The sequence below is a fragment of the Myxocyprinus asiaticus genome, chromosome 18, assembly GCF_019703515.2.
Source record: "Myxocyprinus asiaticus isolate MX2 ecotype Aquarium Trade chromosome 18, UBuf_Myxa_2, whole genome shotgun sequence".
In the NCBI taxonomy this organism is placed as follows: domain Eukaryota; kingdom Metazoa; phylum Chordata; class Actinopteri; order Cypriniformes; family Catostomidae; genus Myxocyprinus; species Myxocyprinus asiaticus.
The window spans coordinates 22,886,442-22,913,116 of record NC_059361.1 but is presented as its reverse complement, the minus strand read 5'-3'; the positions used below and the strand labels follow the sequence as shown (position 1 = coordinate 22,913,116).

Below are 26,675 nucleotides of genomic sequence, written 5' to 3'. Positions count from 1 at the left end.
ATTTGCAGGCATGATATATTATCAGCCTATATGAATTTTCAAAATTTTGCGTCATCAATAGGTTACTAAGAGGAGAAAGACATACTAAAGCCCACCTTTTTTGTTTTCCCCAATGTGAACGGAGAAGTTTGTAATTTTTCGGGCCACAAGTCTTTTTATTTCCACAATGAATATTTGCTTGTGGTAGCTAATTATTACTGTAGGCTACCTCCTACACTCGCATTCATTCTCAACATCTGTAATTGTTTTGTATTTGTGATCAAGCTGTCTTATTATAGGCCTATTTGACAAAATCCATCTTTCTTTTTATATGTTAGCCTATGCTCATGATGGAGTGGTATAGGAGCAACAGAAATGCTGACGTCCTGACTTTCAGAGAGAAAAAAAAATGCTCCTCCGTGGCGGGCAAATCTCGACGTTTCGCCTCTATTCCACAACGATCGGCACGATTGGGACCACAGTCGGCTACGATGTATATCATACAGTCTGACATAATGTCGCACAGTGTGCCATGGCGATATCAATATGTTCATATCGTACAGTCTGACAAGCAGCAATCTTAAAGGACTTTAAAAATCCTGCAGTCAATAGCAGGCTTAAGTCAAGTCTCAAGTCAGTTGCCTGTGAGTCTAAATCAAGTCTCATTTTTTTCTGTGACTTAAGAGTGATGGAGTCCAAGTCTCACACTCAAGTTTCCATCTCTAGTATCTCGTAAGGAAACTGGTTACAGACAGCCTTCCAAGGCACCATAACGCCATTCCAGTGAGCTTTACAGATAACCAATCAACTATTCATTAACTACAATGCTGAATTGGTAGAATTGGAGTCATATGTTGAAAAAAGAAAAAAACTGACATTTCTAAACGAATTTATTGCTTTCTACACTCCATCAGACGCTATTTTTATATTGTACAAATATTGGATTTGGATGTCTCTACCTCTGAAATTAGCCTGCTAAGGCTTTCGGACACATCCAATATATTGCTGAACATGTTTGCAGTACTGCATAGAAATATTTTTCACAAAGTTGCATAATTTTATGTAGTTTTACGAAAGCTAATATTTTTCCTTCTTGTTCTCTTTTTCCTTTCTTCTCTCTCCAAATACACACACACAGCTGTGTCACTGTACTGTATGATTTAATCAGAAATTGAGGATAAGCTCTCCACCCTCACTCGACCCATTACACAGCTTGCACTCTGTCATCATCCTTCATTCTTTCTTCTTCTTTCATTTTTTCTCAAACTCCTTAATTTTGAATGCTGGGCTTTTAGGCCTACAATTTCCATCTATATTTGAATATTCCTTTTATCCACGTGCAGCACATGAACAAGTCACATAAAAAAAAAAGACCTTTGACAGAACCAGGGTATAAGTGAAATGGGTTTTCGAGGTATACTCTAAAATGCTTGAGCCATTTCACTGTTGTGTACCTTGAGTTGTAATGTAGAATAAGTAAGGACGGAGACTTATGCAAGATAATTTTTGTTGTTTATTTATTTATTTTTTAATTAATTTTTTTTACCATACCTTGACATCATTCATCGTTTATAATACATTTTTAGCAATTTACTATCTGCAGTAAACATCTTTATTTCTGCAGTCTCGTATTCCTTATAAACCACGCCTGTTTTTGTGTTTAAAGTATTAATCCAGTTCTGCATTCTTATGCAGGATGTTGTATGTGTGTGTGTGTTTGAGTATATGAGTAGGTACTTAGTGATAAAAGAACTACACTTAGCTAAATGTCTCCCTTTGGTGACATTCGGGAACGTCCTCAATTGGAACATTGATTTAAAGTACATAGAACATCAGTTATTTTATTTTTGTCTTAAAAATGAAAAAATCTTTTTTAGGGATTGGGCTACATTTTGAGTTAGGGTTAGTGTATAGTAATTCTAATTAGCTTTATTTGAAAACAAGGGAAGTCTGTTGTATATCTCCATTTATATTGTGTGTGTGTTTCACAGCATTTCGGTCTCAGTAATAGTGGCTATTTGAGGAGTTTCAAAGAGAGGGAAGTACTGTTTTGCAGAAAAGGAGAAAGGTTTTTTTTAAGATGTCTGTTTTCTTAGTATGTGTATCTCTATCCCTCTCTTACTCTTTCACATGTTATTCAGTTCTCCTTTTTCTCACACACACACACACAAACACTCAAATGCTGTCACTACACAGTAATGACGTGCTGGCTTGACGTCAGTCTCTTTTTTTGTGTGCACCGACAAAGTTTTATCAATACAGGTCTGGCAAGCCTTCTATTAAAAAAATTGAATATTAGCACGATTATTGGCAGCTGTCCCACTGTCCTGTCTCCAAACCATGCGGGAGATGCTCAACAGATTACACAATATGAGTTTTCAGCTCCCTCTCCAGAACCGCTTACGCCTGCACTGCCCACACTCCCTTTTTCACACACTAACAATCCAGTCGCTTACACTCACACAGAATGAAGCACGGCCAGCTCCACGCTCTGATAACAAAAACACTCCATTTCCCTGACGACAACTGAACTCACAATATTAGAAGTTCAGTTATGGAAGAATGTTGAATCAAGAAAACGTTTGTTCAACCTGGACGTTTGTGCAATTGGGTTTTACAAGAGTTTAGTTTTAGTTGTTTCAGTGTTTTCTTGTTTAAGTGTAGTTTTAGTTTTTCATTATATTTAGTTTTTATATTTATTTTAATTTTTTAAAGCATTATAATTTAAAAGCATTCTATGCTTTAAAATTTCTCTGGGCTGTCAAATGTTCTCGCTTTCTAGTGCCATATTAATGCTTAATAAAGGCGAGTTGTAAAGTTGTTAAAGTTTTATAAAAAAGTACTGTGTCTCTACAACTAAAGTTAATTCTAATTCATGAATATGTATTTTAGTTTACATTTTTCAGTTAAGTTAGTTTTCCTTTTAGTTTTAGTTAACAATAAAAACACTGGTTCATACATTCTAAACATACATAAGATGCCCAAAAATGCTGTCTAGGTAGGCTCAGGTTTTGAGACACAGCCATCATCATCTTGTCTGGTGTTGTCTTTACAACAAACCCTCAAAATGTAATAACAGTATTTTTTCAGTTGAACGGGGAATACATTCTTCAAACTCTACAGTCACCAGTCTGGCCTCTTGATTAGAGAGCATGGCAGCCGTGCACTTAAAAGTGTAATTAAGAATGCAAATGATCTGGTAATCAAACTTATAAACCTCATGTCCCCACCTGTGCTTGTATTTAATGGATTCACATCCATCCAAGTGCATCACGCATTGGCAGTATATTATAGTAATCCAGCACTTGCGATTTGATCGCACTACATAACGTGCCCCTCTATGGCCATGTTGACATGCAGAGATTCCTGATTGGCTGCTTTTTTAGATGAAGGGGCTGACAGGTGTTGGGGAGTCGGACACCTGTTTGGACATGTGCTGATTTAGTGATCCATTTACTAGAGCTGCAGGCAGTGTCTGTGGGACACCCAAACATGCCAAGCCATTTAAGAAGGATTTACCAGCTTGCCATCCTAGTCCTTCATTCTTTTAAAAGACTGGGGGCATGACGCAGTCTGGGAATCTGGAAATTTTAACTCTTCTGCAAGACAAATGGCCACGCTAGTGTGATTATATGTAAGGTTTGCTTCTTTCTGGCATGTAGCCTATGTCATAAGTGTTCATTTTTCTAACTCACAAACTGTAGGGCTGTGGCAATACAACCATATACTGCTCAATCTGACAAACTGATCACAATGCAAATTTAACAACAGGAGGCTGAAGTTTCTGCTGACCTTCGGTTGAAATTAGCAAAAATGTTAAACCACTGCCCCCTGTGGCAGAAGCTGGAAGTGTTGTTGAGGTGAGTTGTCCATAGGAGAGCTGTACACTCACCAGGGGTGTAAAGTAACAAATTACAAATAATCTCGTTACTGTAAGTAATTTTCCACAGGAATTGTACTTTTTTAAGTAGTTTAAAAATGGTATACTCTTACTTTTACTTGAGTGCATTTCGGTTCTTTGCTGCTCAACTAATTTGTGTTTATTTATTTGCGAATAGTGTTGCGTTGGTTTCGGTTTGGTAATGTGCGCAGATATATTTACAATGCTCCAAATTCACTTTCATTGTTCACTACAAGTTCCTATACAAATCTTAAACAACCATATGACACCAGGTTTTTGTGGACAGAAGAGGAGGTGAGATCATCTTGAGGGTTTAACCAGATCCCATAGCCAGAGGCGGGCCTACAGGACAGGCAAGGCAGGCAGTTGTTCACATCAACGACACTTGAAATCAATTATTGGCAATGCTTAGTAGACTAGAATGACATTTCGGAACCCCCCCCCACAAGGGGGCCCCCATTCCTTTAGCTATGATCAAATTCAAGTAAGAGTGGGATGCAGGCATCATGAATAGGATGTCTGACGTACTAATCTGGGAGTCAGAAGAGGAAAAAAGAAAGAGGAGAAGCAGCATGACAGTGGTGACTGGTACAGAATCTGTAATATTTACTGAATTATTCCTTCTCACGAAAAGATTGCCAACGGCCGTGCCAGTCACGATGGGTATTGCTTACATTCACTTCACGTTATTCTACATACAATTCTTATTTAATCACGACAAAATATAGCTACATCATTAGAAAGGCGTAATCTCCAGCTTTGACATTTCACCACTGTATTATGATAGAAATGTTACAGTGTGAGTAATTCTTTAATTTACATTAGCACTGTAAAAAATAAAAAGTTGACTTCAAATTTCAAGGAAACTTGCTGCACAGCTTTTGAGTTTATTCAACTTTTTGGTCAAGTAGTTCACTTAATTTACAGAGTAGGGTCTCGTGTTCACTACTTTTTTGTTCAGCTGATGGATTTTTTTTAGTTTAGTAAACTCTTAATGTTTTCTTGACATGACTCAAAGTATGTTCTGAGGGTGTGTTTTTCCTTAAAAAGGTACTTAACCTTAAATATGGCAATCAAATAAAGATAAACTGCAGGCTTAAGGTTTTGTTCCAACATTTATTTGAAACCCCAAAACAGCAGCAACCACTCCATCTTTTCACATGTGAAATGTCAAATACCACTATCAAAAACTCAATTCATATAAAATTGTCTGGAATATTGTCCTGGTAAAACAAAGAATAAGTAAATATAATCTGACATTAAAGGGTTAGTTCACCCAAAAATGAAAATTCTCTTATGATTCATTTACTTTTAAGCCATTCCAGATTTGTATGACTCTCCTTCTTCAACAGAAATGAAATGAAAACTTTTATTGGCACATTTCAGCTCTGGATGTCCATACAATGCAAGGAAACAGCTACCAAAGTTTGACGGTCCAAAAGACACATTTAGGCAGAAATTAATCGATAATTAAAATTGTATTAACTTAAAAGTATTGCTTTCTGCCAGCAGTCGACACATCACCTTGCCATCGCGTTGCGCAAGCGCAGTGGTGCGTTTACGTGACAAGTTGGAAGCGCACGCTTTGTTTACAACAGAGGAACGAACGTTGCAAGAGTAAGATCATTTTAAACACCAATCCCGCGCTGGCCAATTTAATGTTAAAATTGTTTTAATTATCGATTTGTTTCTTAGACCAACCTATCGATTTGCTTCAGAAGGCATTAATTTAGTCATGTGGATTATGTCTGCCTTAATGTGACTTTTAGACCGTCGAACAGCCAGCAGCTATATGGGACCTGTTTACTTGCACTGTATGGACAAACAGAGGTGAAATCTGCTTCTACAAATCTTCATTTCAGTTCTGCTGAAGAAGGAAATGTATACACATCTGGCATGGGTTAAAGGTAAATAAATAATGAGAGAATTAAAATTTTTGGGTGAATTAACCCTTTAAATAGCCTAATCTAATAGCAGAATGCAGTATATGTTTACTTACTTAAAATAATGAAGTTCTCTGCCTGGTGTATTGCTGTAGTGTTAGTCTGAAAGTTGAATGTTTATTGCCTCGCCAGGCTTTAGAAGGCCATTTTCAGAAGAGTGTGCAAATTTGCTCATTTTACAATGCATGTGGTTGTACCGTGAAACCCAAAATTAAAAGATTAGGACACTGTAAAACTGGTCTGTGTACATAGCTATAGGGACAAATTTGCACATAAAAGAGAGCAAAATTTGACAAAGCCTCCATTTAGGAACATTTTGACGTCCTCATTTAAAAAAAAAAATGTAAACAATGATTTTTAAAATTCTAACAATGCAAAAAGTTATATTATGGTTAGTTTATTGTAATTATAGTAAGCTTTATATAAAACAATAGTAATCTATATGGTATGTCCCCATTTAAATATGCATGCGTGTGTGTTTACGGGTTTGGGTGGTTTACGAGGACATTTTTTTAGATTACAAACTGGTAATTACAAGGGTATTATGCTATAAATGAGGACATTTCTAGTGTCCCCATAATTCAAATCGCTTACAAAAACATACTAAACGAAGTTTTTTTGAAAATATAAAAATGCAGAAAGGTTTTTTGTGAGGGTTAGGTTTAGGGATAGGGTTAGGGTTAGGGGATAGAATCTATAGTTTGTACAGTATAAAAATCATTATGTCTATGGAGAGTCCTCATAAAGATAGCCACACCAACGTGTGTGTGTGTGTGTGTGTGTGTTCATTCACTAGGTTGAAGATTTGATTTTACAATGTCGTTTCTTCGGTGCAATCAATAACACTATTGCAGATATTTCCATTCCGAAAAAAGGACTTAATTTCTATAACAGTATGTCACAGTTAATTTAAAATATAAAGTTATTTCTAGCTCGTTCCATGACGCTAATCAAATGATTGCCTCTAGCTCTATTGCATGTCATAAACAACTTTGTCCATAAAAGTTCCAAACATGAACAAATAACTGCAGTCTAAATATTTTACTTACTGTAAATGCTGAAGTTAGCAGCTAAGGGATTGTTTTGAGCTCGTTCCTCGATGCTAACTAACTGAATAATTGCTTATGGTTTGCACGTTGTAACAAACGTCGACAACTACACCGATAAAAGTTTAATTTATCAACATTACATTTTAACAAATAATGGAAGTATAAATATGTTAACTTACTTTTAATGATGATGTTTGCTGTCTTCCAGGAAGAAGCACAGTTTTGTTGCCTAGCCAGGATTTAGATTTTCAAAATGGTGTGCGCTCCACATCAAATGCTGCACTACACATGCGTCAACTTCCGAAACGTTATAATGTGCATGCTCTAACCTCCAAACCAACCTGTCTTGCTTGTTAAATTGCAATTTCAGGTACAGTCAACAGTTACAACTAAGTTGATGCAAGGATCTTTGAACCAACTTCTTTTCACTGGTTAAGTCAGCTTTTTCATGTTTACTTGTCCAGTTAACATACAAATGATCATTATTCTAACATTTTGAGGAGTACACATCTGACATGCAAAATCATAATGAGAGTTACAGACACAAACATGTAATAAAGACACACATGCCCATTAAAGCGAGCTCTTGTCTTTTTGTCATTGCGAGGCTTAGCAAACAATATCCATTAGAAGTTGTAGACCAAATATGTGTGCATTTAGAGACAATTTTATGGATTCTCATGTTTACTTCAAATTTCTTAAGAAAAGATTAAGATTGTCATTCAAGGGCAGATTCACTAAGAATGAACTGCGCATGGTAAAAGTGAAGGTTTTTTTGCATGCGCTCTCTGCGCTTGTTTAGTACCCGATTTACAAAATAAATTATGAAGCATCAGGCAACGGCGCAAACATGGCCACAAACTCGCTGTTGAACGCAATTTGCACATGCAATTCTGGTCTTGTGGTCCGATTCTGAGCGCTATATAGCGGAGGACGCCACAGACAACCATATTTGACACACCCTGCCAGGACTGTACATCATCACTGTGATTCAGACACCTGGATCATCTCTAAACATGCAGAACGTGTGCTTGTTGCAGAAGGGCCCACTTTTATTTTTTGCCTAGGGCACCCAGTGTCCCTAGAATCGCCTTATTAAATTATAGTGTCACAGAATGGGATGTTTAAGGAAGGACCCAAGCACAGATGACATCAATGAGCTTTTATTAAATAAAATAGAAAACATACAAAACCAAGACAAAAGACAAAACAAAAACCAGACTAGAAAAAAACACAAGAAGTACTAAACTAAACAAAGCCACACGCTCTCTCAGACACAGCACCCGAATGACATGAGCGCATATCGCCAGAGACAACGGCAACATGCGCTCATGCTAAATGGCAGACAAGGACATTTGTGCGAGGGTTCGGCCACATATAAACAGGCAACCAAGACCGAAGCGGCTGAACCCAGCACAACATGACAACGAATCGAGCGCAATGCAAAGCGCGCCCGAGGTCACGAGAGACAAACACAAAACAACTGACACGAGTGCATGCCGTAAGAATGACATAAGAGCAATGCCAATAACCAACAAATCAAGAGAATGCATGACAGCGCCAAAAAGAGCGAGTCATGCATTCTCACATAAACTAGACAAAAACACTAAACAAGGGATGTCAGAGATCAACCACAAAGACAACAAAACGCAATCAATATAAGTGGCTGAATTTTGACAGTTAGAGAAAACACAACACAAGTTTTACCAAAAAACTAATATTTTTGTCAAATACAGGTGCATCTCAATGAATTAGAATATCGTGGAAAAGTTCATTTATTTCAGTAATTCAACTCAAATTGTGAAACTCGTGTATTAAATAAATTCAATGCACACAGACTGAAGTAGTTTAAGTCTTTGGTTCTTTTAATTGTGATGATTTTGGCTCACATTTAACAAAAACCCATCAATTCACTCTCTCAAAAAATTAGAATATGGTGACATGCCAATCAGTTAATCAACTCAAAACACCTGCAAAGGTTTCCTGAGCCTTCAAAATGGTCTCTCAGTTTGGTTCACTAGGTTACACAATCATGGGGAAGACTGCTGATCTGACAGTTGTCCAGAAGACAATCATTGACACCCTTCACAAGGAGGGTAAGCCACAAACATTCATTGCCAAAGAAGCTGGCTGTTCACAGAGTGCTGTATCCAAGCATGTTAACAGAAAGTTGAGTGGAAGGAAAAAGTGTGGAAGAAAAAGATGCACAACCAACCGAGAGAACCGCAACCTTATGATTGTCAAGCAAAATCGATTCAAGAATTTGGGTGAACTTCACAAGGAATGGACTGAGGCTGGGGTCAAGGCATCAAGAGCCACCACACACAGACATGTCAAGGAATTTGGCTACAGTTGTCGTATTCCTCTTGTTAAGCCACTCCTGAACCACAGACAACGTCAGAGGCGTCTTACCTGGGCTAAGGAGAAGAAGAACTGGACTGTTGCCCAGTGTTCCAAAGTCCTCTTTTCAGATGAGAGCAAGTTTTGTATTTCATTTGGAAACCAAGGTCCTAGAGTCTGGAGGAAGGGTGGAGAAGCTCATAGCCCAAGTTTCTTGAAGTCCAGTGTTAAGTTTCCACAGTCTGTGATGATTTGGGGTGCAATGTCATCTGCTGGTGTTGGTCCATTGTGTTTTTTGAAAACCAAAGTCACTGCACCCGTTTACCAAGAAATTTTGAAGCACTTCATGCTTCCTTCTGCTGACCAGCTTTTTAAAAATGCTGATTTCATTTTCCAGCAGGATTTGGCACCTGCCCACACTGCCAAAAGCACCAAAAGTTGGCTAAATGACCATGGTGTTGGTGTGCTTGACTGGCCATCAAACTCACCAGACCTGAACCCCATAGAGAATCTATGGGGTATTGTCAAGAGGAAAATGAGAAACAAGAGACCAAAAAATGTAGATGAGCTGAAGGCCCAGTGTCAAAGAAACCTGGGCTTCCATACCGCCTCAGCAGTGCCACAAACTGATCACCTCCATGCCACGCCGAATTGAGGCAGTAATTAAAGCAAAAGGAGCCCCTACCAAGTATTGAGGACATATACAGTAAATGAACATACTTTCCAGAAGGCCAACAATTCACTAAAACTGTTTTTTTTATTGGTCTTATGATGTATTCTAATTTTTTGAGATAGTGAATTGGTGGGTTTTTGTTAAATGTGAGCCAAAATCATCACAATTAAAAGAACCAAAGACTTAAACTACTTCAGTCTGTGTGCATTGAATTTATTTAATACACGAGTTTCACAATTTGAGTTGAATTACTGAAATAAATTAACTTTTCCACGACATTCTAATTTATTGAGATGCACCTGTATATGTGTGCCACAATTATTGGCATCATTTTATTAAATACTTTGTGCAACCTCTCTTTGTCAAGATAACAGCTCTTCTCCTATAATGCATAATGATAGGAACATATGGCAAGGGATCTGAGACCATTCGTCCATACAGAATCTCTCCAGATCCTTCAAATTCTGGGGTCCACATGGTGGACTCTCCTCTTCAGTTCACCTCACAGGTTTTCTATGGGGTTCAGGTCAGGAGACTGGGATGGCCATGGCAGAACCTTGATTTTGTGGTCAGTGAACCATTTTTGGAATGATTTTGATGTGTGTTTTGGATCATTGTCTTGATCTGACTGCCATTTTAAGCTTTCTGGCTGAGGCAGTCAGGTTTTGATTTTTTTTATCTGTTGGTATTTGAGTCCATGATGCCATGTATCCGAACAAGATGTCCACGACCTTTGGCATGAAAACAGCCCCACAACGTTAAAGATCCACCACCATATTTAAACGTGGCCATGAGGTACTTTTCCATATGGCTACCTCTCTGTGTGCGCCAAACACATCTCTGGTGTTTGCTGCCAAAAAGCTCTATTTTTGTTTTCTCTGACCATAGAACCTGGTCCCATTTTAAGTTCCAATAGTGTCTGGCAAACTGAAGATGCTTGAATTTGTTGTTGGATGAAAGCAGAGGCTTTTTTCTTGAAACCCTCCCAAACAACTTGTTGTGATATAGGTGACGTCTGATTGTAGTTTTGGAGACTTTCTGACCCCAAGACCCAACACATTTTTGCAATTCTCCAGCCGTGATCCTTGGAGAATGTTTGGCCACTCGATCCATCCTCCTCACCGTGCTTGGAGACAATATAGACAAGTGTCCTCTTCCAGGTCGATTCTTAACATCTCCAGTTGATTGTAACTTCTTATTTATTGCCCTGTTGGTGGAAATGGGTATTTTCAATGCTTTAGCTATTTTCTTATAGCCATTTTCCATTTTGTGAAGCTCAACAATCTTTTGCCACACATCATAACTTTATTCTTTGGTCTTACCCATTGTGATAGATGATTAAGGGAATCTGGCTTGTATGTTACCTAATATTTATACCCCTCTGAAACAGGAAGTCATGGCTGAACAATTTCATGTTCCTAGTCACCCAGGTGTACTAAAAAAATGCAAAAATATGAATGGGAATATAATACAGATATATTTTACTCATAAGAATTTCTAGGGGTGCCAATAATTGTGCCACACATATATATGACAAAAATATTTGTATTTTTGATAAAACGTATGTTGTGTTTGCAACTGTTTGATATCTATATTTACAATATGATCGTTATTGATTATAAACTTTTGAGTAATTTTTTATATTTAGCCTATGTTCTAGGGCTACTGCTTGGTCATTCAGACCAGGGGTGCTCATTACATCGATCGTGATAGCAAGACAACCACTGGTTGATCTCAATAAAATCTAAAAGATTACTTTTTATTTCCTCGCTTCTGTAGCCGCCTGCTGTATGGGAGACAAGTGGCTTATGTATGTGCGCTTTTACATGCGTGTGTTCCGAGAGCACTCGTGCTAATCCGGGTACGCGGCTTAAACAGTCAAATACATTTAATAATTTCGCCAAATTGCCCGTCTTGCCAAGTTATCAATGTAAACACAGTCAGTTATGTCTAAAGAGATTGTAAACAGTGGGATAAAAAGCGGATTTGTATCAAAATGTCAGACTTGAAGTGTACATTTAACCGAATAGAGCACTGTCTAGTGTGTCATTTAAAAGGCTATTGATCAAACAACAATAACAAGAAAATGAGAACCACTCACTGCTTTTGGCTGAACAACTTTAGTAGTTGTAAAAGTATTAATGCGATATAATAAAACAGTGACATTTGTAATAAAAATATTTGTATATATATATATATATATAATTTTTTAATAATAACGATCTCTGATGAAGTTAGTGAATTTGAATAATACATTTCCTGGGAAGTAGAGATGATAAAATAATTTATAATTATGCTCAGACTTTATCAAGTTTTTCTAATGCCTTATAGAAAAGTAAAATTTTCCCATCAGTCACAAATAAACTTCAGAAAACTGTGCATTATGCATTAGAATGGGTGCACAACTATTTCTGGGCTTACAAGATACAAGAACTAAATCAATGCTGAACATTGTATCTCGAAAGGAATACAATGTGACCCCCCATGTACTACTTGAAGCCCGATGTGGCCCCTGCCCTGTACCAAAAAACTTTGCACAGCCCTGCTCTATACCCCCTCTATTATGCGGGACCGGATTTATTTTTTTATTTTTTTATTTTTATTTTTTATTTAGTTTTTTTGCATTCTTTGCATTGTTTTGAGCATAATGTTTTATGCGCAACAATAAATCGCTCTGTCGCCATTAAGGGCAATTTAGACCCTTCACATAAACTGATTTTATTGTAATTGTTTCATACATTACGAATTAAAATGGTAATCAGTGTACTGAAAATAACTTTTTCATCATTTCATCTTTGTAATCATGTCTCCCTGTTATCTTTTTGGAATCAGATACATGTAGCATTTATCATAGATAAGTGATGTATTTTAAAAGATGGCAGTCAAAAATAAAAATTTTGGAGGATACCTAGATTTTTCTTTCTTTCTGACAAACAGCCATAAAAGGGAATGTGAATTACGGTATGTATGTATGCTACATTTTTGAATTGCAGCATACAGTGTTTATCATAAAAAGCATATACTTTAGCTTTCGCAACCCTAAACTCACTACTCACTACTCATGAGTACTTTTAAATGAGCTACTCTTTTACTATTACTTGAGTAGTTTTTCGACAGGTACTTTTACTCTACTCACACAAATGTTTTTGGGAAGTAACAGTACTTTTGCTTTAGTTGGATTTTTCAGTACTCTTTCCACCCCTGACACTCACTGAGCACTTTATAAGGAACACTATGGTCCTAATAAAGTACCCGAAGTGGTCTTCTGCTATTGTAGCTCATCCGCCTCTACAATTGTACAGAGTGGTTATCTGAGTTACCGTAGCCCTTCTGTCTTCTCGAACCAGTCTGGCCATTCTCCGTTGATCTCTCTCATCAACAAGGCATTTCCATCCGCAGAACTGCCGCTCACCAGATGTTTTTTGTTTTTGGCACCATTCTGAGTAAACTCTGTTGTGTGTGAAAATCTCAGATCAGCAGTTACAGAAATACTCAAACCAGCCCTTTTGGCACCAACAATCATGCACTGTCGAAATCACTGAGATCACATTTTTTCCCCATTCTGATGGTTGACATGAAGATTAACTTAAGCTCCTGACCCGTTTCTGCATGATTTTATGCATTGCACTGCTGCCATATGTAGATAATCACATGAATAAGTAGGTGTACAGGTCTTCCTAATAAAGTGTTTAGTGAGTGTAAATAACACAATACAATCAACAGGAATGCATATTTATTAACCCTACTCCCTAACCCAAACCCTAAACTTAATCGTCAGTGGAGTAAACATTTTATTTTTTACGACAAAAAGGCAACCTCTATTTTTTATTTGAATGTAATTACTTCCTGGTTTCCACTGGGTACATAACCTGTGTCTCTGAGTTAATTAAACAGCTTTTGATTCCATGCACAATAATACAGTTCCATCGCACAAATTCTTTGTACATTCACATAGCTCTACACATTGAGACTGATATTTTTGTTTGGATATGTTATTGTGCTCATCAGCAGCTCTGTGTGCCCATGAGCAGACCGTCCTGGCAGCCATGCTATCCACATGGGCCCCTCCCTGCTGACTCAGGCCCCAGCGGACGGGTGTGTCCCTGGGGTTACTGTGGAACTCAACAGCCCTGCCCTGCTCACACAGACCTTGCTGCCCAGCTCCAGCCACAGCACTTGCCACATAATGAGCAGGTTGGGACTATAATTTGCAGTTCCTGATGGAATCTTTGGCACTCTGGGGGAGAAAGTGCATAGTTTCACTGGTAAACACAGTGTTTCAGAGAGCCACATAGGGCCCTGTAAACAGGAAATGACCCGGGAAGGCGTTGCTCAGAACAAGAGAGTGTGAGAGCCACATTCGGCACCGTATTAAATAGCTTTATGGTTGTGGAACGTCCTAGAAAAGCCATATATCTGGAGCCATAAGCTGTATCCAGCTTTTGCATGTGTTTCACTGAGACATTGAACGATTTTATTTGAATACAGTTGTGGTGAGCAGGGCGGAGCCGAGCGGCGTGTGGGCAGAGCGAGGCCGGGAAGATAAGTGGCAAATGACTTTCACCTGCGCGTCACACCGGCCTCGCATTCCAGCGAGGGGAGGCGGGAGTATTTAAGGAGAAGAGACAGCGGCAGACGGGAGAGAGATGCACGAAGCTTGTCTGCGTGTTTGACTGTTTTTATGATTTGACGCAGCTGGCTGAAAAGCAGTGTGTGTTTTTGTTTTATTGTACACTGAAAAGTGTTATTAAATGTCCATGTGTTTGTCAAGCCGGTCCCAGCTTCCTCCTTTGCCATCATTAATAGTTACAACAGTATAGAGCACTGTACATTTGATTGTTCCTGTGCACATGTGCCAATGTGTTATGATGTTGGAGTTCACAGTCAAAGTGCATAGCTCGGTTGCACATGTTGTTAGATAAAGATCAACAAAGATCTCATTCTATAGCTACAGAAATACCAGAGGACAGCAGCTGCACTGCAAAGGCACTCTCACCCACAACCACACTCATACCTACACACTCACACACATCGTGATAGATACAAAGACTAAGGGGCTTGTTAGAGTATATGTGCTGTGCTTCACTTCCTTCACAACATGACTTTTTCATCTGAAAGAACATGTGACCTCTGCTGCCAATGCGCCCTGAGGTAGTCTTATTACAGGAGCTCCATCCAGCAAATAAGCAGACCAGGGCATCAAATGAAGATTTCCCATTTTCAAACCCTGGCATCCTTTAATGTCATCTTGTTAATACGGTTAGTCTGAAGGGTAAAAAGAATACGAAAAATAAAAATAAAAGAATAGCACTTTACTTGAAGCCACTTAATATAATGCTTTAAAAGTAATTTTAATGCATTATAAAGCTTTCTATAAGGCCTTATAACACATATTGTAATGCTTTGTCTTATCTTTTCATTTTTGTATTATATTATATTGTCTTTTCATAAATAATTGTAGCCACACTACAATATAATGCTTACCTATTAATGGTTATGCATTACAATATAATGCACAATATGGTATGAAATTAGGAAAACACTGTTTAAAGGTGTACAGTAACTATGAGTAGGTAAGTTATATGTATAACTGTGGTTACAATTATTTACATGAACATATAACTGATTATAACTAAAGTGTATAATAAAACTTTATTAATGCATTACATTGCATTAAGAATATCTTTATATGGTTATGAGATATTAAAAGGCTTTAAGTAAAGTGTTACAAAAAATCCCTTGTTTTCACAGACAGTTTCATTCAAAACAACTAAAAAGCTTCCACTTTGTCAGTGTTAAATATGGATAATATTGCACCAGTAGTTGTGCCCCTTGCACTTTGCTCTTAAAATAACCAGTCATCTCCACGCTTAAATAAGTTTTAGTGACCGATTATGACAATCCATTCAATTGGTACATTGCTTTCACTCTGATAGGCTCCTGTGAGTGGCAGGCATGCTGAATTACAGGGAGAGAGCTTCTAAAGCACTGCACTGTGGGATTCTTTTATGTGTGTGTGTCTTCCAGCTGGGTGGCTTATGATAACTGAAAGATAATTAAATATGCATCGCAACACACACATGCTGAGGGAAATGTATGTTCTTAAGAGAGGGAGAGGGAGAGGGAGAGGGAGAGGGAGAGAGAGAGAGAGAGAGAGAGAGAGAGAGAGAGAGAGAGAGACGATTTGGTTTCTCCAAAGCCTAATGTTTTTAAAGGAAAGGATAAGGAGTGACAATTCAATTTCCTCCCCACGGACTAATGCAATAGGCATGCTGCAGCCATCAGCGTATTAGCTCTTAATGTATTTGCCAAATTATCCATCCAACTGTTACCAGTGCAATTTCAACATCCTATATGCAGCTCTATTGTGCTTACTGAGCAGATGTTGCAGCAACATACAATTACAGAAAAAAGTTCTTTATTTCTTTACTAGAAGCTTTATATCTACAGTAGGTATACATTTCATCAAAATGTAATGTTCTAGGTTATTTAGGTGGTACTAGCATATTTACATATCAACCTATTGTCTGTTTCAACCAGAGCCTGTGTCCAGTATTACTAACATAACTAGCTATTTGGGGTTTATTTGTAGTGGGGTCCAAAACACCTAAAACCAACTAAGACCAGAATCCTATTTAATGAATAAACAGAATAATAATAATGATAATAATAATAATAATGATAATAATAATAAACAAAGAAATGTTATTATGTAAAATGAAAAAGACATGTTTAAGATTCTGCACTATTTCTAGGTCACTAATAATATGTCAGCAAAATTTGTGACATTAACTCCTTTGTACAAAAAGATACATTTCTCAGATCATACTGGGACAATATGAATCATCAGGTTTACACATTTATTTGGAGTCCATGCCAGTTGAAGTACATGCTTTCACTCAGATTGTTATTCTGATTATATAATTTGCCATGAACGAATTTGTATTAAATGAGTAAAGTGCAAAATAGAAGTATTTTGGACCCCACTGTATGTCTATGTATGTGTGAATTCTCCAATTTTATTTTCAGAAATTAAGAAACAAAGGCCATAATGACTGTGCCAGTCCTGATCCAGATGACTGTTTCGGTCACAGTCCCCTCATGGACGACCGCTTCGGCAAACTAAATGAAGAAAGTGATTTAATGTACAAGCGCTGTGCTGTAAGTACTGCCTCCTCTCCCTGCCTTTTTGTGTTCATCCCTCTTTTTATGTTGATGTTCACTACAGGCGCTTAACAAGAAAGAGCACAGAGGCTGTGATAGCCCGGACCCTGACGCCTCATATGTCCTCACCCCTCACACAGAAGAAAAATATAAAAAAATTAATGAAGAGTTTGATAATATGATGCGAAATCATAAAATCGTAAGTAAATGCAACGTTTTTGCTTGGCTTTGTGGCAGAAAGGACACTCCCCCCCCTTTCCCCCCCTTTTTTATTGCCTCACCCTGCAACCTCTCTCAACAGTTAAGGACGTTGTTTTTTTAACAGCATAATCCTTGTTTTTTTGTCAGTTTAAAGTGCACTTGTTTTTGTTTTTCTTTAATTTTGCAGCTTTTTTTCTCTCTCACCCTAATAAGATCACATTGTTTGGGTATATTGAACTTTTTTTCAAAGAATGTTTCATGGCAGCTTTTAATAGTCCATAATACAAATTTCAGATCAAGTTCTCATTTAAAGGAGTAGTTCAACCAAAAAAGGACTGTCACAGTTTCCTCACCCTAATGTCACTCCAAACCTGTATGACTTTCTTTCTTCCGTGCAACACCAAAGTTGAATTTCTTCACAGGGTTTATTTGCCATATAATGTAAGTGAATAGAGACTCAAAAACACTATAAATCTAAAGAAAATGTAACCGATACGACTCATGCACTATATTCCAAGATATATGATCACAATTTAAGTTGTTATTTACTCTCAAATCAAATAAAGTCATTGATAAACTCTGTAAAACAAATATGGCAGCTATGTCAATAACAATCCTCATTATTTCTCATCTCGTCTCATGACCAAACGTCATGACATCGCAAGAACCAATAAGGTTTGATGTTATACAGTAGATATAGTCTCATTTTTATTTTTTATGGAATTTATTAATTATTTAATTTGAGAGTGAATAATGACTTGAATTTCATTTTGAAAGTGATTGTATGGTTTAAGACTTTGAATGTAGTTCTTGGGTCAATTACTTTAACTGAGGTTTTAGGGTGGCTTTTTGGGGTTTGTCAGTACTGACTCATTATTCACTTACATTATTTGGCAAATAAACCCTGTGAAGACTTTTAAAAAATTCACCTTTTGTGTTCCAGGATAGTACAGGTTTGGAGCAACATTAGGGCGAGTGTATATATATATATATATATATATATATATATATATATATATATATATATATATATATATATATATATATAAGCAACTCTTCATCTAAATGTGTGACGTTTGCGAGGCCATCCACATTATTTATTCTAATAGAATGCCTCCTGGTCCTCCTACTGGCTAGGATACTGACATATTCATTGGCTAAAGTAATTGATGTGTTCTTCCCAGCACTCACCTCCACAGATCTGAAAATGTAATATATATATTTTTTTTCTTCAGTGCTACACTCTGTCCAGGTCATGTGATAAAAATATTTTCCATTGTGTAAAGACAGAGAGCCTCTCTCTCTCTTTCTCACTCACTGTTTCTCCACTCATTAGAACCAATTTGTTTTAGTCTCATTCCTTCTGGTGAGTGGTAACACCTGGGTTTGTTTGTTCATCTCCCTGGACAATTTCTTTAGTCTTTCCAGAGCCCAGAATCCAAGCACAATCAGACAAGGGAACCCTTTTACAAGCCGTACGGATAGCAAACAAAGCTGGAGGCTTTTTAATCACACAATATCATAGCTAAATCCTGTTTTGTGTATTTTTATACTAAGACAATAGTGATCTTATTGGGTGGTGATCATAACATTGTGCACCTGATAGTGGTTGCCAGGCGATTGTTTTCACTGCACCGAATGGACATGAACAAAGCTCCAGTTCTTTATGTCATTAACACACTAATATTCTCACTAACTGGCACGCCACACTGTTACTTGAATGGAGTGGCCTCTCACTGTCCCCACTCACACTCACTCTGAGAAAAACTCTGTGGAAAGTCAGCAATGCACTCCCTATGCTACTGATGAAATCATATAATTACCTGAAGTTATTTCAGCTTATTAGACCAGAATGGGCTTTTCGTCCATATTGAAATGTACATACATTGATTCGACTTGATAGGTAAACACTGCAAAGCTGTCTTTTTTAAACAAAAACCCCCAAAACAAAACAAAACAAAAAAAAACACTACAAGTACATATGTGTTTTTGCGTGTTTTATTTGTCTGTTTTGTGAAAACAACCAAGTGCAGTGCTGGCTATAGCCATGCTTGACTGGAGAGCTATTTGAAGATATAACCCAAATTTGCATGCCTTTGTAATATATCTCATCTCAAGATGTTGTTTGATGTATTGAACCTGGGTCAAAATTGGTGTTCCAAGCACAAATTAATTCCAGGAGTATTTCTCACTTTATGCTGGGCTTTTTTGACAGCCCAAGGTGATCCGGAGATCTCCCTCCTGAGATTACATTTGTCCACCAGGCAATCTGTCTTCTGTTTTACTCCATTGTATGATAAAAGCACCAAAGCTCAGGGGTCATCTTTCACTCCTGCAAGAGGCCTGAAGATATGTGCAATGCACCATTAAGGGCCATTCAACCAGAATATTCAGGATAAATGAATTCGAGCACTGCAAAGAACCAACTCGCCACCTTTTTATGATTGCATTGTTTCTTTTTGTGTAGTTTCTGTTGAGAAATGAATCAGTTGTATGTGTGAATGTCAATTTTGATCGTGGGATATTTTGATTATACTATGGCCCCAAAAAGTATTTGGTCTCTTAAGCCACACTTAAAAATATTTGAATGTCTCTGTTTTATCTAACAAAATATCGTGCCATTTATTTTAAAGAAAAATAGCACAAACACACTTTTTAACCAAAACATTTTACAAAAAGACATTTGTTATGTTTTAAATTATAAAACAATAGATATTTTGTTCAGACTCTGGTTGTCAAACCTTAGTGGAACATGTCCATATACTGTATAGGGCAACTAATGTCATATATCCAGTAAAAATTACCTTGAGGCCTGTTAAAATTAATAAAAATAAATAAATAAATAAATAAATAAATAAAAAATGGCTAAGAAAGGTCTAACATCATTTGTTTGCAGATGCCACTTCATTTGATATTTTGTATCTGATTCAATTAGATTTATGCATTTTTAAGAGTAAGTTAAGTGCTTAAAAGTGTCCAAATACTTTTTGGGGGGCCACTGTATATCAACTTGATAATTTGCTTTATGATTATTTGATCTCCCCTACATAAAGCTGTGTATGTGTTTTCTCTCTTCCAGCCTACAGGCTTGCCTCCGCAGAACTTCTCCATGCATGTGGCTGTGCCAGTGACAAACCCCAATGCCATGTCCTACAACCCCGGGGCCTCTTTGAGCAGCCAGAGCCTGTCGGCTGCAACTGCCTCTCTGAGTGATGGTGCCATGCTGTCTCCTCCTCAGGGTTCCCTGCACAGAAACGTAGTGTCTGGCGGGCCCCAACAGAGGCCTCCCAGTACAGGCAGTGCAGGTTAGTTCAATTCCCTTGACATATTTAAAAGGAATAGTTCACCCAAAAATGAAAATTCTGTCTAATTTACTTGGTGTTGTTCTAAACCCCTGTATGACTTACTTTCTTCTGTGGAACACAAAAGGAGATAATAGGTAGAATGTTAGCCTCAGTCAACATTAAATTTCATTGTATGGTAAAAGATACAGTGAAAGCGAATAGTGTCTGAAGCTAACATTCTAGCTAACATCTCCTTTTAATTTCTACTAAGAGAAGTGGGGCAGATTTAGTGCCGTCACATCCTGGGATTTTTTTAGTGACTTTTAAATCAAGAGATGTGTTTTCTGTCTCATTGCTCTACTTTCAAACTTCAGTACAGATGTTGCTTTTCAGTCTCAAATTAAGAGCTCTGTTAGAGGAAATAATAATGAAACAATAATGTTTTTTCCCCAGCTGTTGTGCACAGACATCTATACAGTATGTTGCTTGTCATGCTTTGTGTTTCACACCTTCTCAGCACTGGCATGAGTTGAACGGAAGTAAGATCAATTAGCAGTCTCCTGGAAGTGGTCTCCATGACGACAGCATGCTCTAATGCTGTCTGATCTGCTCTTAAAGCTGGTCTGACAGCACTGGGCTCTGTGGCTGGGCTACACCAGCCCTAGTGTGAAGTGTGAGAGACAGACAGACAGATCGAAAACAGAATGACTGTTATAAAAATAGTGAATACATTTGAGTTCTTTATTGTCATGTGCAGAGTAGCAGTTTACACTGTAACCAGTTACAGATAGAATAGAGAAATAGCTAAATGAAATTTAGAAAAAAAGACATTTAGACATGTACAGCATGAAAATGAAAAGAAAATGGTAAATATGTAACTACATTTATGTACGTCTCTGTGTTTGTAAACTGTCCACAAGTTGTTAGGTAGTGTGGTAGTGTGGTTTTTTTGATATGTGCTATCTGTTCTAAGCCTTTGTAGTGTAAGTGATCATGTACTGTATAGAATGTGTTTCAACATTTTCTCATATCAGTACATGAAAGTGCAATGGAAATATACAGAAAATGAAATCATTTTAGCTTGATACTGACATTTTTTAAAGAGCCTTGCAAACTTAAACCAGAAAATCCATAAATAGCTGTTTTGAATTTGCCCCTTATGTAACTTATACATCTTCAAGTTATAACACGAATGTGTAACGCATGTTTTTCTTGTACTGGACACATAAGTCATCCATTTATCTCTGTTGTGATGTAAAAGGGAGACATGATCATAGTAGAGTGCATAAGCGCTGCATCGCAGTTTTTGATGGTGTAACAACACCCATTACTGACCTCAACAAAACCTGAATGTTCACCCTCCACAGGCCTGCACATGCTCTCTGGACTCAACAGTACAAATGCTGCCTGAAATCATGATGGGAAGATTTAAAATAAATAAATAAATAAATAATAATAATAATAATTTAGTGAAAGATTCAGATTAGATTTTATGTAAATGTTTATACTTTGATGGTAGTTTGCTGTGATCACTTGCCCTTTGATTGATTTGGAGATAAACGAGATGTGAGATATATGTAATCTAACCAATATATACAGTGCAGAAAATGCTTGCTGATGGAAAATAAGAAGGAAGTAAAACTAGAGTGGTGCTTGCCCTTTGTTTTGCAAAAGTCTCTTCCATAGTGCTAGAGTGTTGTGGGTGGTTGCCAGGATATTGTTGTGTGGTTACTAAGATGTTCTGAGTGGTTTTAACACCTTGCCGTGCAGTTTATTGGGTGTTCTGGGTGATTTCTAGGTGGTTGCTTACTGGCCCAAGTCAAAAGAGCTTGGGCCAGTAAGATCTCCAAAGCTTTTTTGATGTTCTAGTCCCTAGATATGACTCATGTGCTTTCTTCAGTTAATGTTTATGCAACTTTTTAACCAATTTTATAATCCAATTGGCCAAAATTTTAAGTCCAATCTTTTAAAACTGGAACAGCATACCTCTCTTCAACAAACCACTAGAGGTCTGCACAGGCCTTAAAATGAAATTCGACCTGTACCCAAGACTTGTGACCCAACCCTAACCAACCCAAATGGTACCGTCAGATTTTAAAGCTGAACCCGACAGTAAACATACCAAGTTTTAACAAGGCACGGTGGCCTCTCAGCACACTAGAGCAGAAGGGAAATAACATTCAATCTCTGTTTATCAGGAGCTGAAACTTTGCTTGGTGCATAACAATCTGGAATCCTGTGTAACAATGTAACAGTTACATAAAGTCTTCCTTGCAGCCTGAACTTCTTTAGAACGTTGAATCTTTGTGACACCTGCACTAAAAAAGCTAGATTGCATTGAATGAAACAGAACGCAGGTGGCTCAACATGCGTTTTTGAAAGGTAAAGTTTGTTTTAACTTGTCACTGTGTCTAACCAATGTGGCAGTTCTGTGCGAGAAACTGAAGAGACAGCGAAGCACAAGAGTCAAAGATGTCCATCCAGTAGGTGTTTACATTGGAAAACAGTGGAAAAACAGAGCTGAGTTGCCCAAAAACATGTTCAGTGTGAACGGCACCTTACTCGTCCGTTCGCACGCTGTGAGAGTGCATGCGCAAAACAAGTTAGTTAGGCCTGTTTATTTTTCATTAATTACAAACCCATAACTTACACAAACCTAACTCGAACCCAAAGTCAGAATTGAAAAACTGACCTGAACCTGGCCTGAAACCCGGCGGTACTGTTGGGCCTAAGTCGTGTTGCAGACCTCTGCAAACCACATGAATTGAGGCGATGAGTTTCGTGCCATACTTTACAACTTAAGTTCAAATCCCTAAGTATGAATAAATTAATTGAGGTTTATGCTTAAAACAAGTGAAAAGAGTCAACTTATTATATGTATTTTGGATTTTGCAACGAGACAGAATACACTTGAATATACATTATCTGAAAACTAGCCTTAATAAAGATTTCTTGCTGTATGTACTGATTACTCCGCACATATCAGAGCACCAAATTGAATTACTTGCTGAATTTGTTTTCTACAAATCAGTACTCCAAGGCTTATCACTTTTACTCCTGAAAATGCTGGGAAATTAACATTTGTTTGACACACTAAAGAGAGCACAGCGCTGCATGTGAGGGCTGGCCTGTTGCACACATACTCGCACTTGGAGATGAAAGATGCAGATGGTTAATCATCTCATTTTGTGCATCTCATTCAGTGTCACGCTGGGTACCCCAGAGCTCGCAGTGCCAAACGGTGTAGCTCCAGCCCTGCCGGTAAGTCCTCTGGGGTGACTGAGCTCCTGTGTCAATAAATGTTGTGCTTTGGTGGGGTTTCTGGATCCAGTTTTGAAGTTTCTCTTTTAATGATTAAATGATCGATAGTTTGATCTGTAATAGGGATCCCCCCCACTACACACACATTACTTTTAACAGAGAAATCTATCTATCTTCTCCCCTGCTTTTAATGTGATCAGATAGTTGAGTCTCTCTTGATCGTTTCTGCTCTGCTAAGAGAATACTGGTGTGTAACAGTAGAGCACACCACCCCCTCTTCTCCCTTGATATTTGGAAATCTAGGCCAAACTGTTATAAGCCAGTGAGGGATGTTGAAGTGACTCTGCCCTTTATGAGTACATCAGAAGGATATTATCAAGGGTTTTTCTTTGGCTTCTCATGAAAAAAAAATTAAAAATAAAAAAATAGCATCCCAGCTGGAAAATCTAGCTTGAGCTGGTAGCTGGTTTCTAGCTGGTCCAAGATGGTTATTTGCTAAGATGGTCATTATCTTGTTGACCAACTACAATGTTCCAAAATCCAGCTACCATAAGCTGGTATGACAAACTGATAGGTACTTTGTTGCAGGTAAAAGGTGACCTACCAACTTGGACTAGATAATGACCAGCTAGAAACCAGTTACCATTTTCCAAAACACAGCTAGCAGCTTAAAGGGATAGTTCACCCAAAAATATTGAAACACAAAAACAGTCACCATTTATTTTCTTTGAATCTTTTTTTCTATACAATAAAAGTTAATGGTGACTAAGGCTAATCATTCTGCCTAAAATCTCCACAGTAGAAAAAAAAAATGGTCATATGGGTTTGGAACAATATGAGGATGATGTTTTTTTTTTTTTTTTTTTTTTCCCAGCAGTGACATTACAATTATTATTAAAAGAAAACCTCAAAAGTTGTGACACAGGCCTCAGAGCTGCATTTCCCATGCAAATGGACGAAAGTTAAGCTATTTTAGTGGTGTTGTGTCTAACTGACTTGTTGGTTTGGTGGGTGATGGGAGGCGTTTTATTGAGCGGGCGTAAACAGTCATGTGATGACTGAAAATGGCGGCAGCTGCTAGCTTCTCTGCCCTGCTTCATGTGTGTATACACACTGTCAAGTCACCAAGGACACACGCAAGGTCATGTGTCCAGCTGTTCCTCCCTGACAGTTACAAATACAAGGGTTGCCTCCACTCTCTAGTGGGCTGCTCTGTCTATGTCAGCGGAGAAGTAGGGCTACTTTTTCAACATTACAAAGCACCCCAGCACAAGAGTATGACTGCTGGAACAACAGGCTATGAGATTCATGCTCTCTCACTCTCATATGAACTTGAAGGCTCCTCCTGCCTTCATTTACTGGTTTTTCTTGAAATTACTCCGGTGGTGCGCATAAAGATGATTTGGCCTGTTTCACACCCAATGCGTTAAGCAAAAGCAGGCGTGCTTAGAGCTTTTACACTGATAAAGTTTCTGCTGCGTAAGAGTGCTACCCAGAAAGTGATTCCTGAGTTACTACGTTAAGTATTTAGTAAACTCTAGACTGATTATTATACATGTCATTGTGAAATCTGATTTACTTGAGGAGGTTGATGACATTTACATCCAAATAGTAATGAATTTACACAGAACAGAACCCAAACCCCAATAGTGTATCAACAGACTTGCATCAAGGCCAACAGATGTCTTTTTTTAATTTATTTTTTACATTTACATTTAGTCACTTAGCAGACGCTTTTATCCAAAGCGATATACAAATGAAGAACATAAACAATTTGTCATACCCATATTTGTTATGGAGTAGTCAACTCCATTTTTATGTTGCTTCATAGAAGCCTACAGTATATTGCAAGAGAGCATATTGATAAATATGTTAATAGAGCATTTTCTGAGTGTTTTTTTCTCAGTTCAGCACGCTAAGCTTAGCAAAAATGGGCTCCGTGCTCTTTTTACTTGCAGCTATGCTTCTGCTACACAGCACAGTGCTGCGTATGCGCACACTGTTAAAGCTCCAACCTGTTAATGTGGGTGGTGAAATAAACATGCAGTGTGAAACTTAGTCTTAGTGTAGGTGCATATTTGAGCAGTTTTGTGCTACAAGTAGCTCAGGAAGAGGTTCCTTTGTGTCTCTGTATTTGTGTTGTTTGGTGTACGAAACAGTTAACTGTGTTCCAGCAGCTGATTCAGGCAGGTAAATAAACTCAACATTTCCTTTAAAATCTCGGCCCCCTGCCTCCGTCGCTCCTATCCCGCTTGAGTTTCCTTCCCCCAATTGACAGGTGCATCTGTTTTCCTGGTACTGTGGCAGTCCTTATACGGCTGGTGTAAGCCTGCTAAATGTCTAACACAGCAAAACCCTGCAAGCATTCAGACCATGACATTCCTCTAATACTGTTGTGCACAATGACCAGGCAACCTGTCATAACCATTCTGTGGTGGTGAGAGGCAGAGACAGGTGGGATTTAACCATCTTTTTGCCAACTACACTTACACACACACACACACACACACACACACACACACACACACACACATAGACATTGGCTAACTAAGTGTGACTGACTCACATGATTGAATGCACACAGTGAGACAAAATATTGGCTTTTGAGTCTCATATGAGGTAATATATAACACTCTATGGTATTCCATACTGTACCTCTGTGCATATTTTCATAGGCATAGTAACATGGTGCAAAATTCATTGGCATTATGCACCCAGTGCCTTTCATTCACGTTAGTGAATTCTTTTAATAATTGGCGGAAATGTATGAGCCAGTCCCCACTAACATATTCCCCTTGGGGCTTGTATTAGGCCTTGGTGATATATCGAATATTCATAATTTTTGGCAATGATTTTTGCTGACAACATTGTGTATATTGT

The 26,675-nt window shown here is 37.9% G+C and overlaps 1 protein-coding gene across 9 annotated transcripts in view; it reads left to right on the top strand.

Moving 5' to 3' along the window:
• The window catches only part of LOC127455959 (myocyte-specific enhancer factor 2A-like), a 152,965-nt gene that overhangs the window by 99,507 nt on the left and 26,783 nt on the right, over positions 1–26,675 (top strand). For 4 of the 9 annotated variants that reach the window (XM_051724179.1, XM_051724181.1, XM_051724178.1 and 1 more), the window contains 3 exons: positions 16,915–17,017; positions 17,115–17,248; positions 20,330–20,555. In XM_051724179.1, the coding sequence (XP_051580139.1) occupies positions 16,915–17,017; positions 17,115–17,248; positions 20,330–20,555 (463 nt within the window). Of the gene's footprint in view, positions 1–16,914; positions 17,047–17,113; positions 17,249–20,329; positions 20,556–26,675 lie in introns of all 9 variants that reach the window. The other 5 variants (XM_051724185.1, XM_051724182.1, XM_051724186.1 and 2 more) reach the window with 3 other exon arrangements.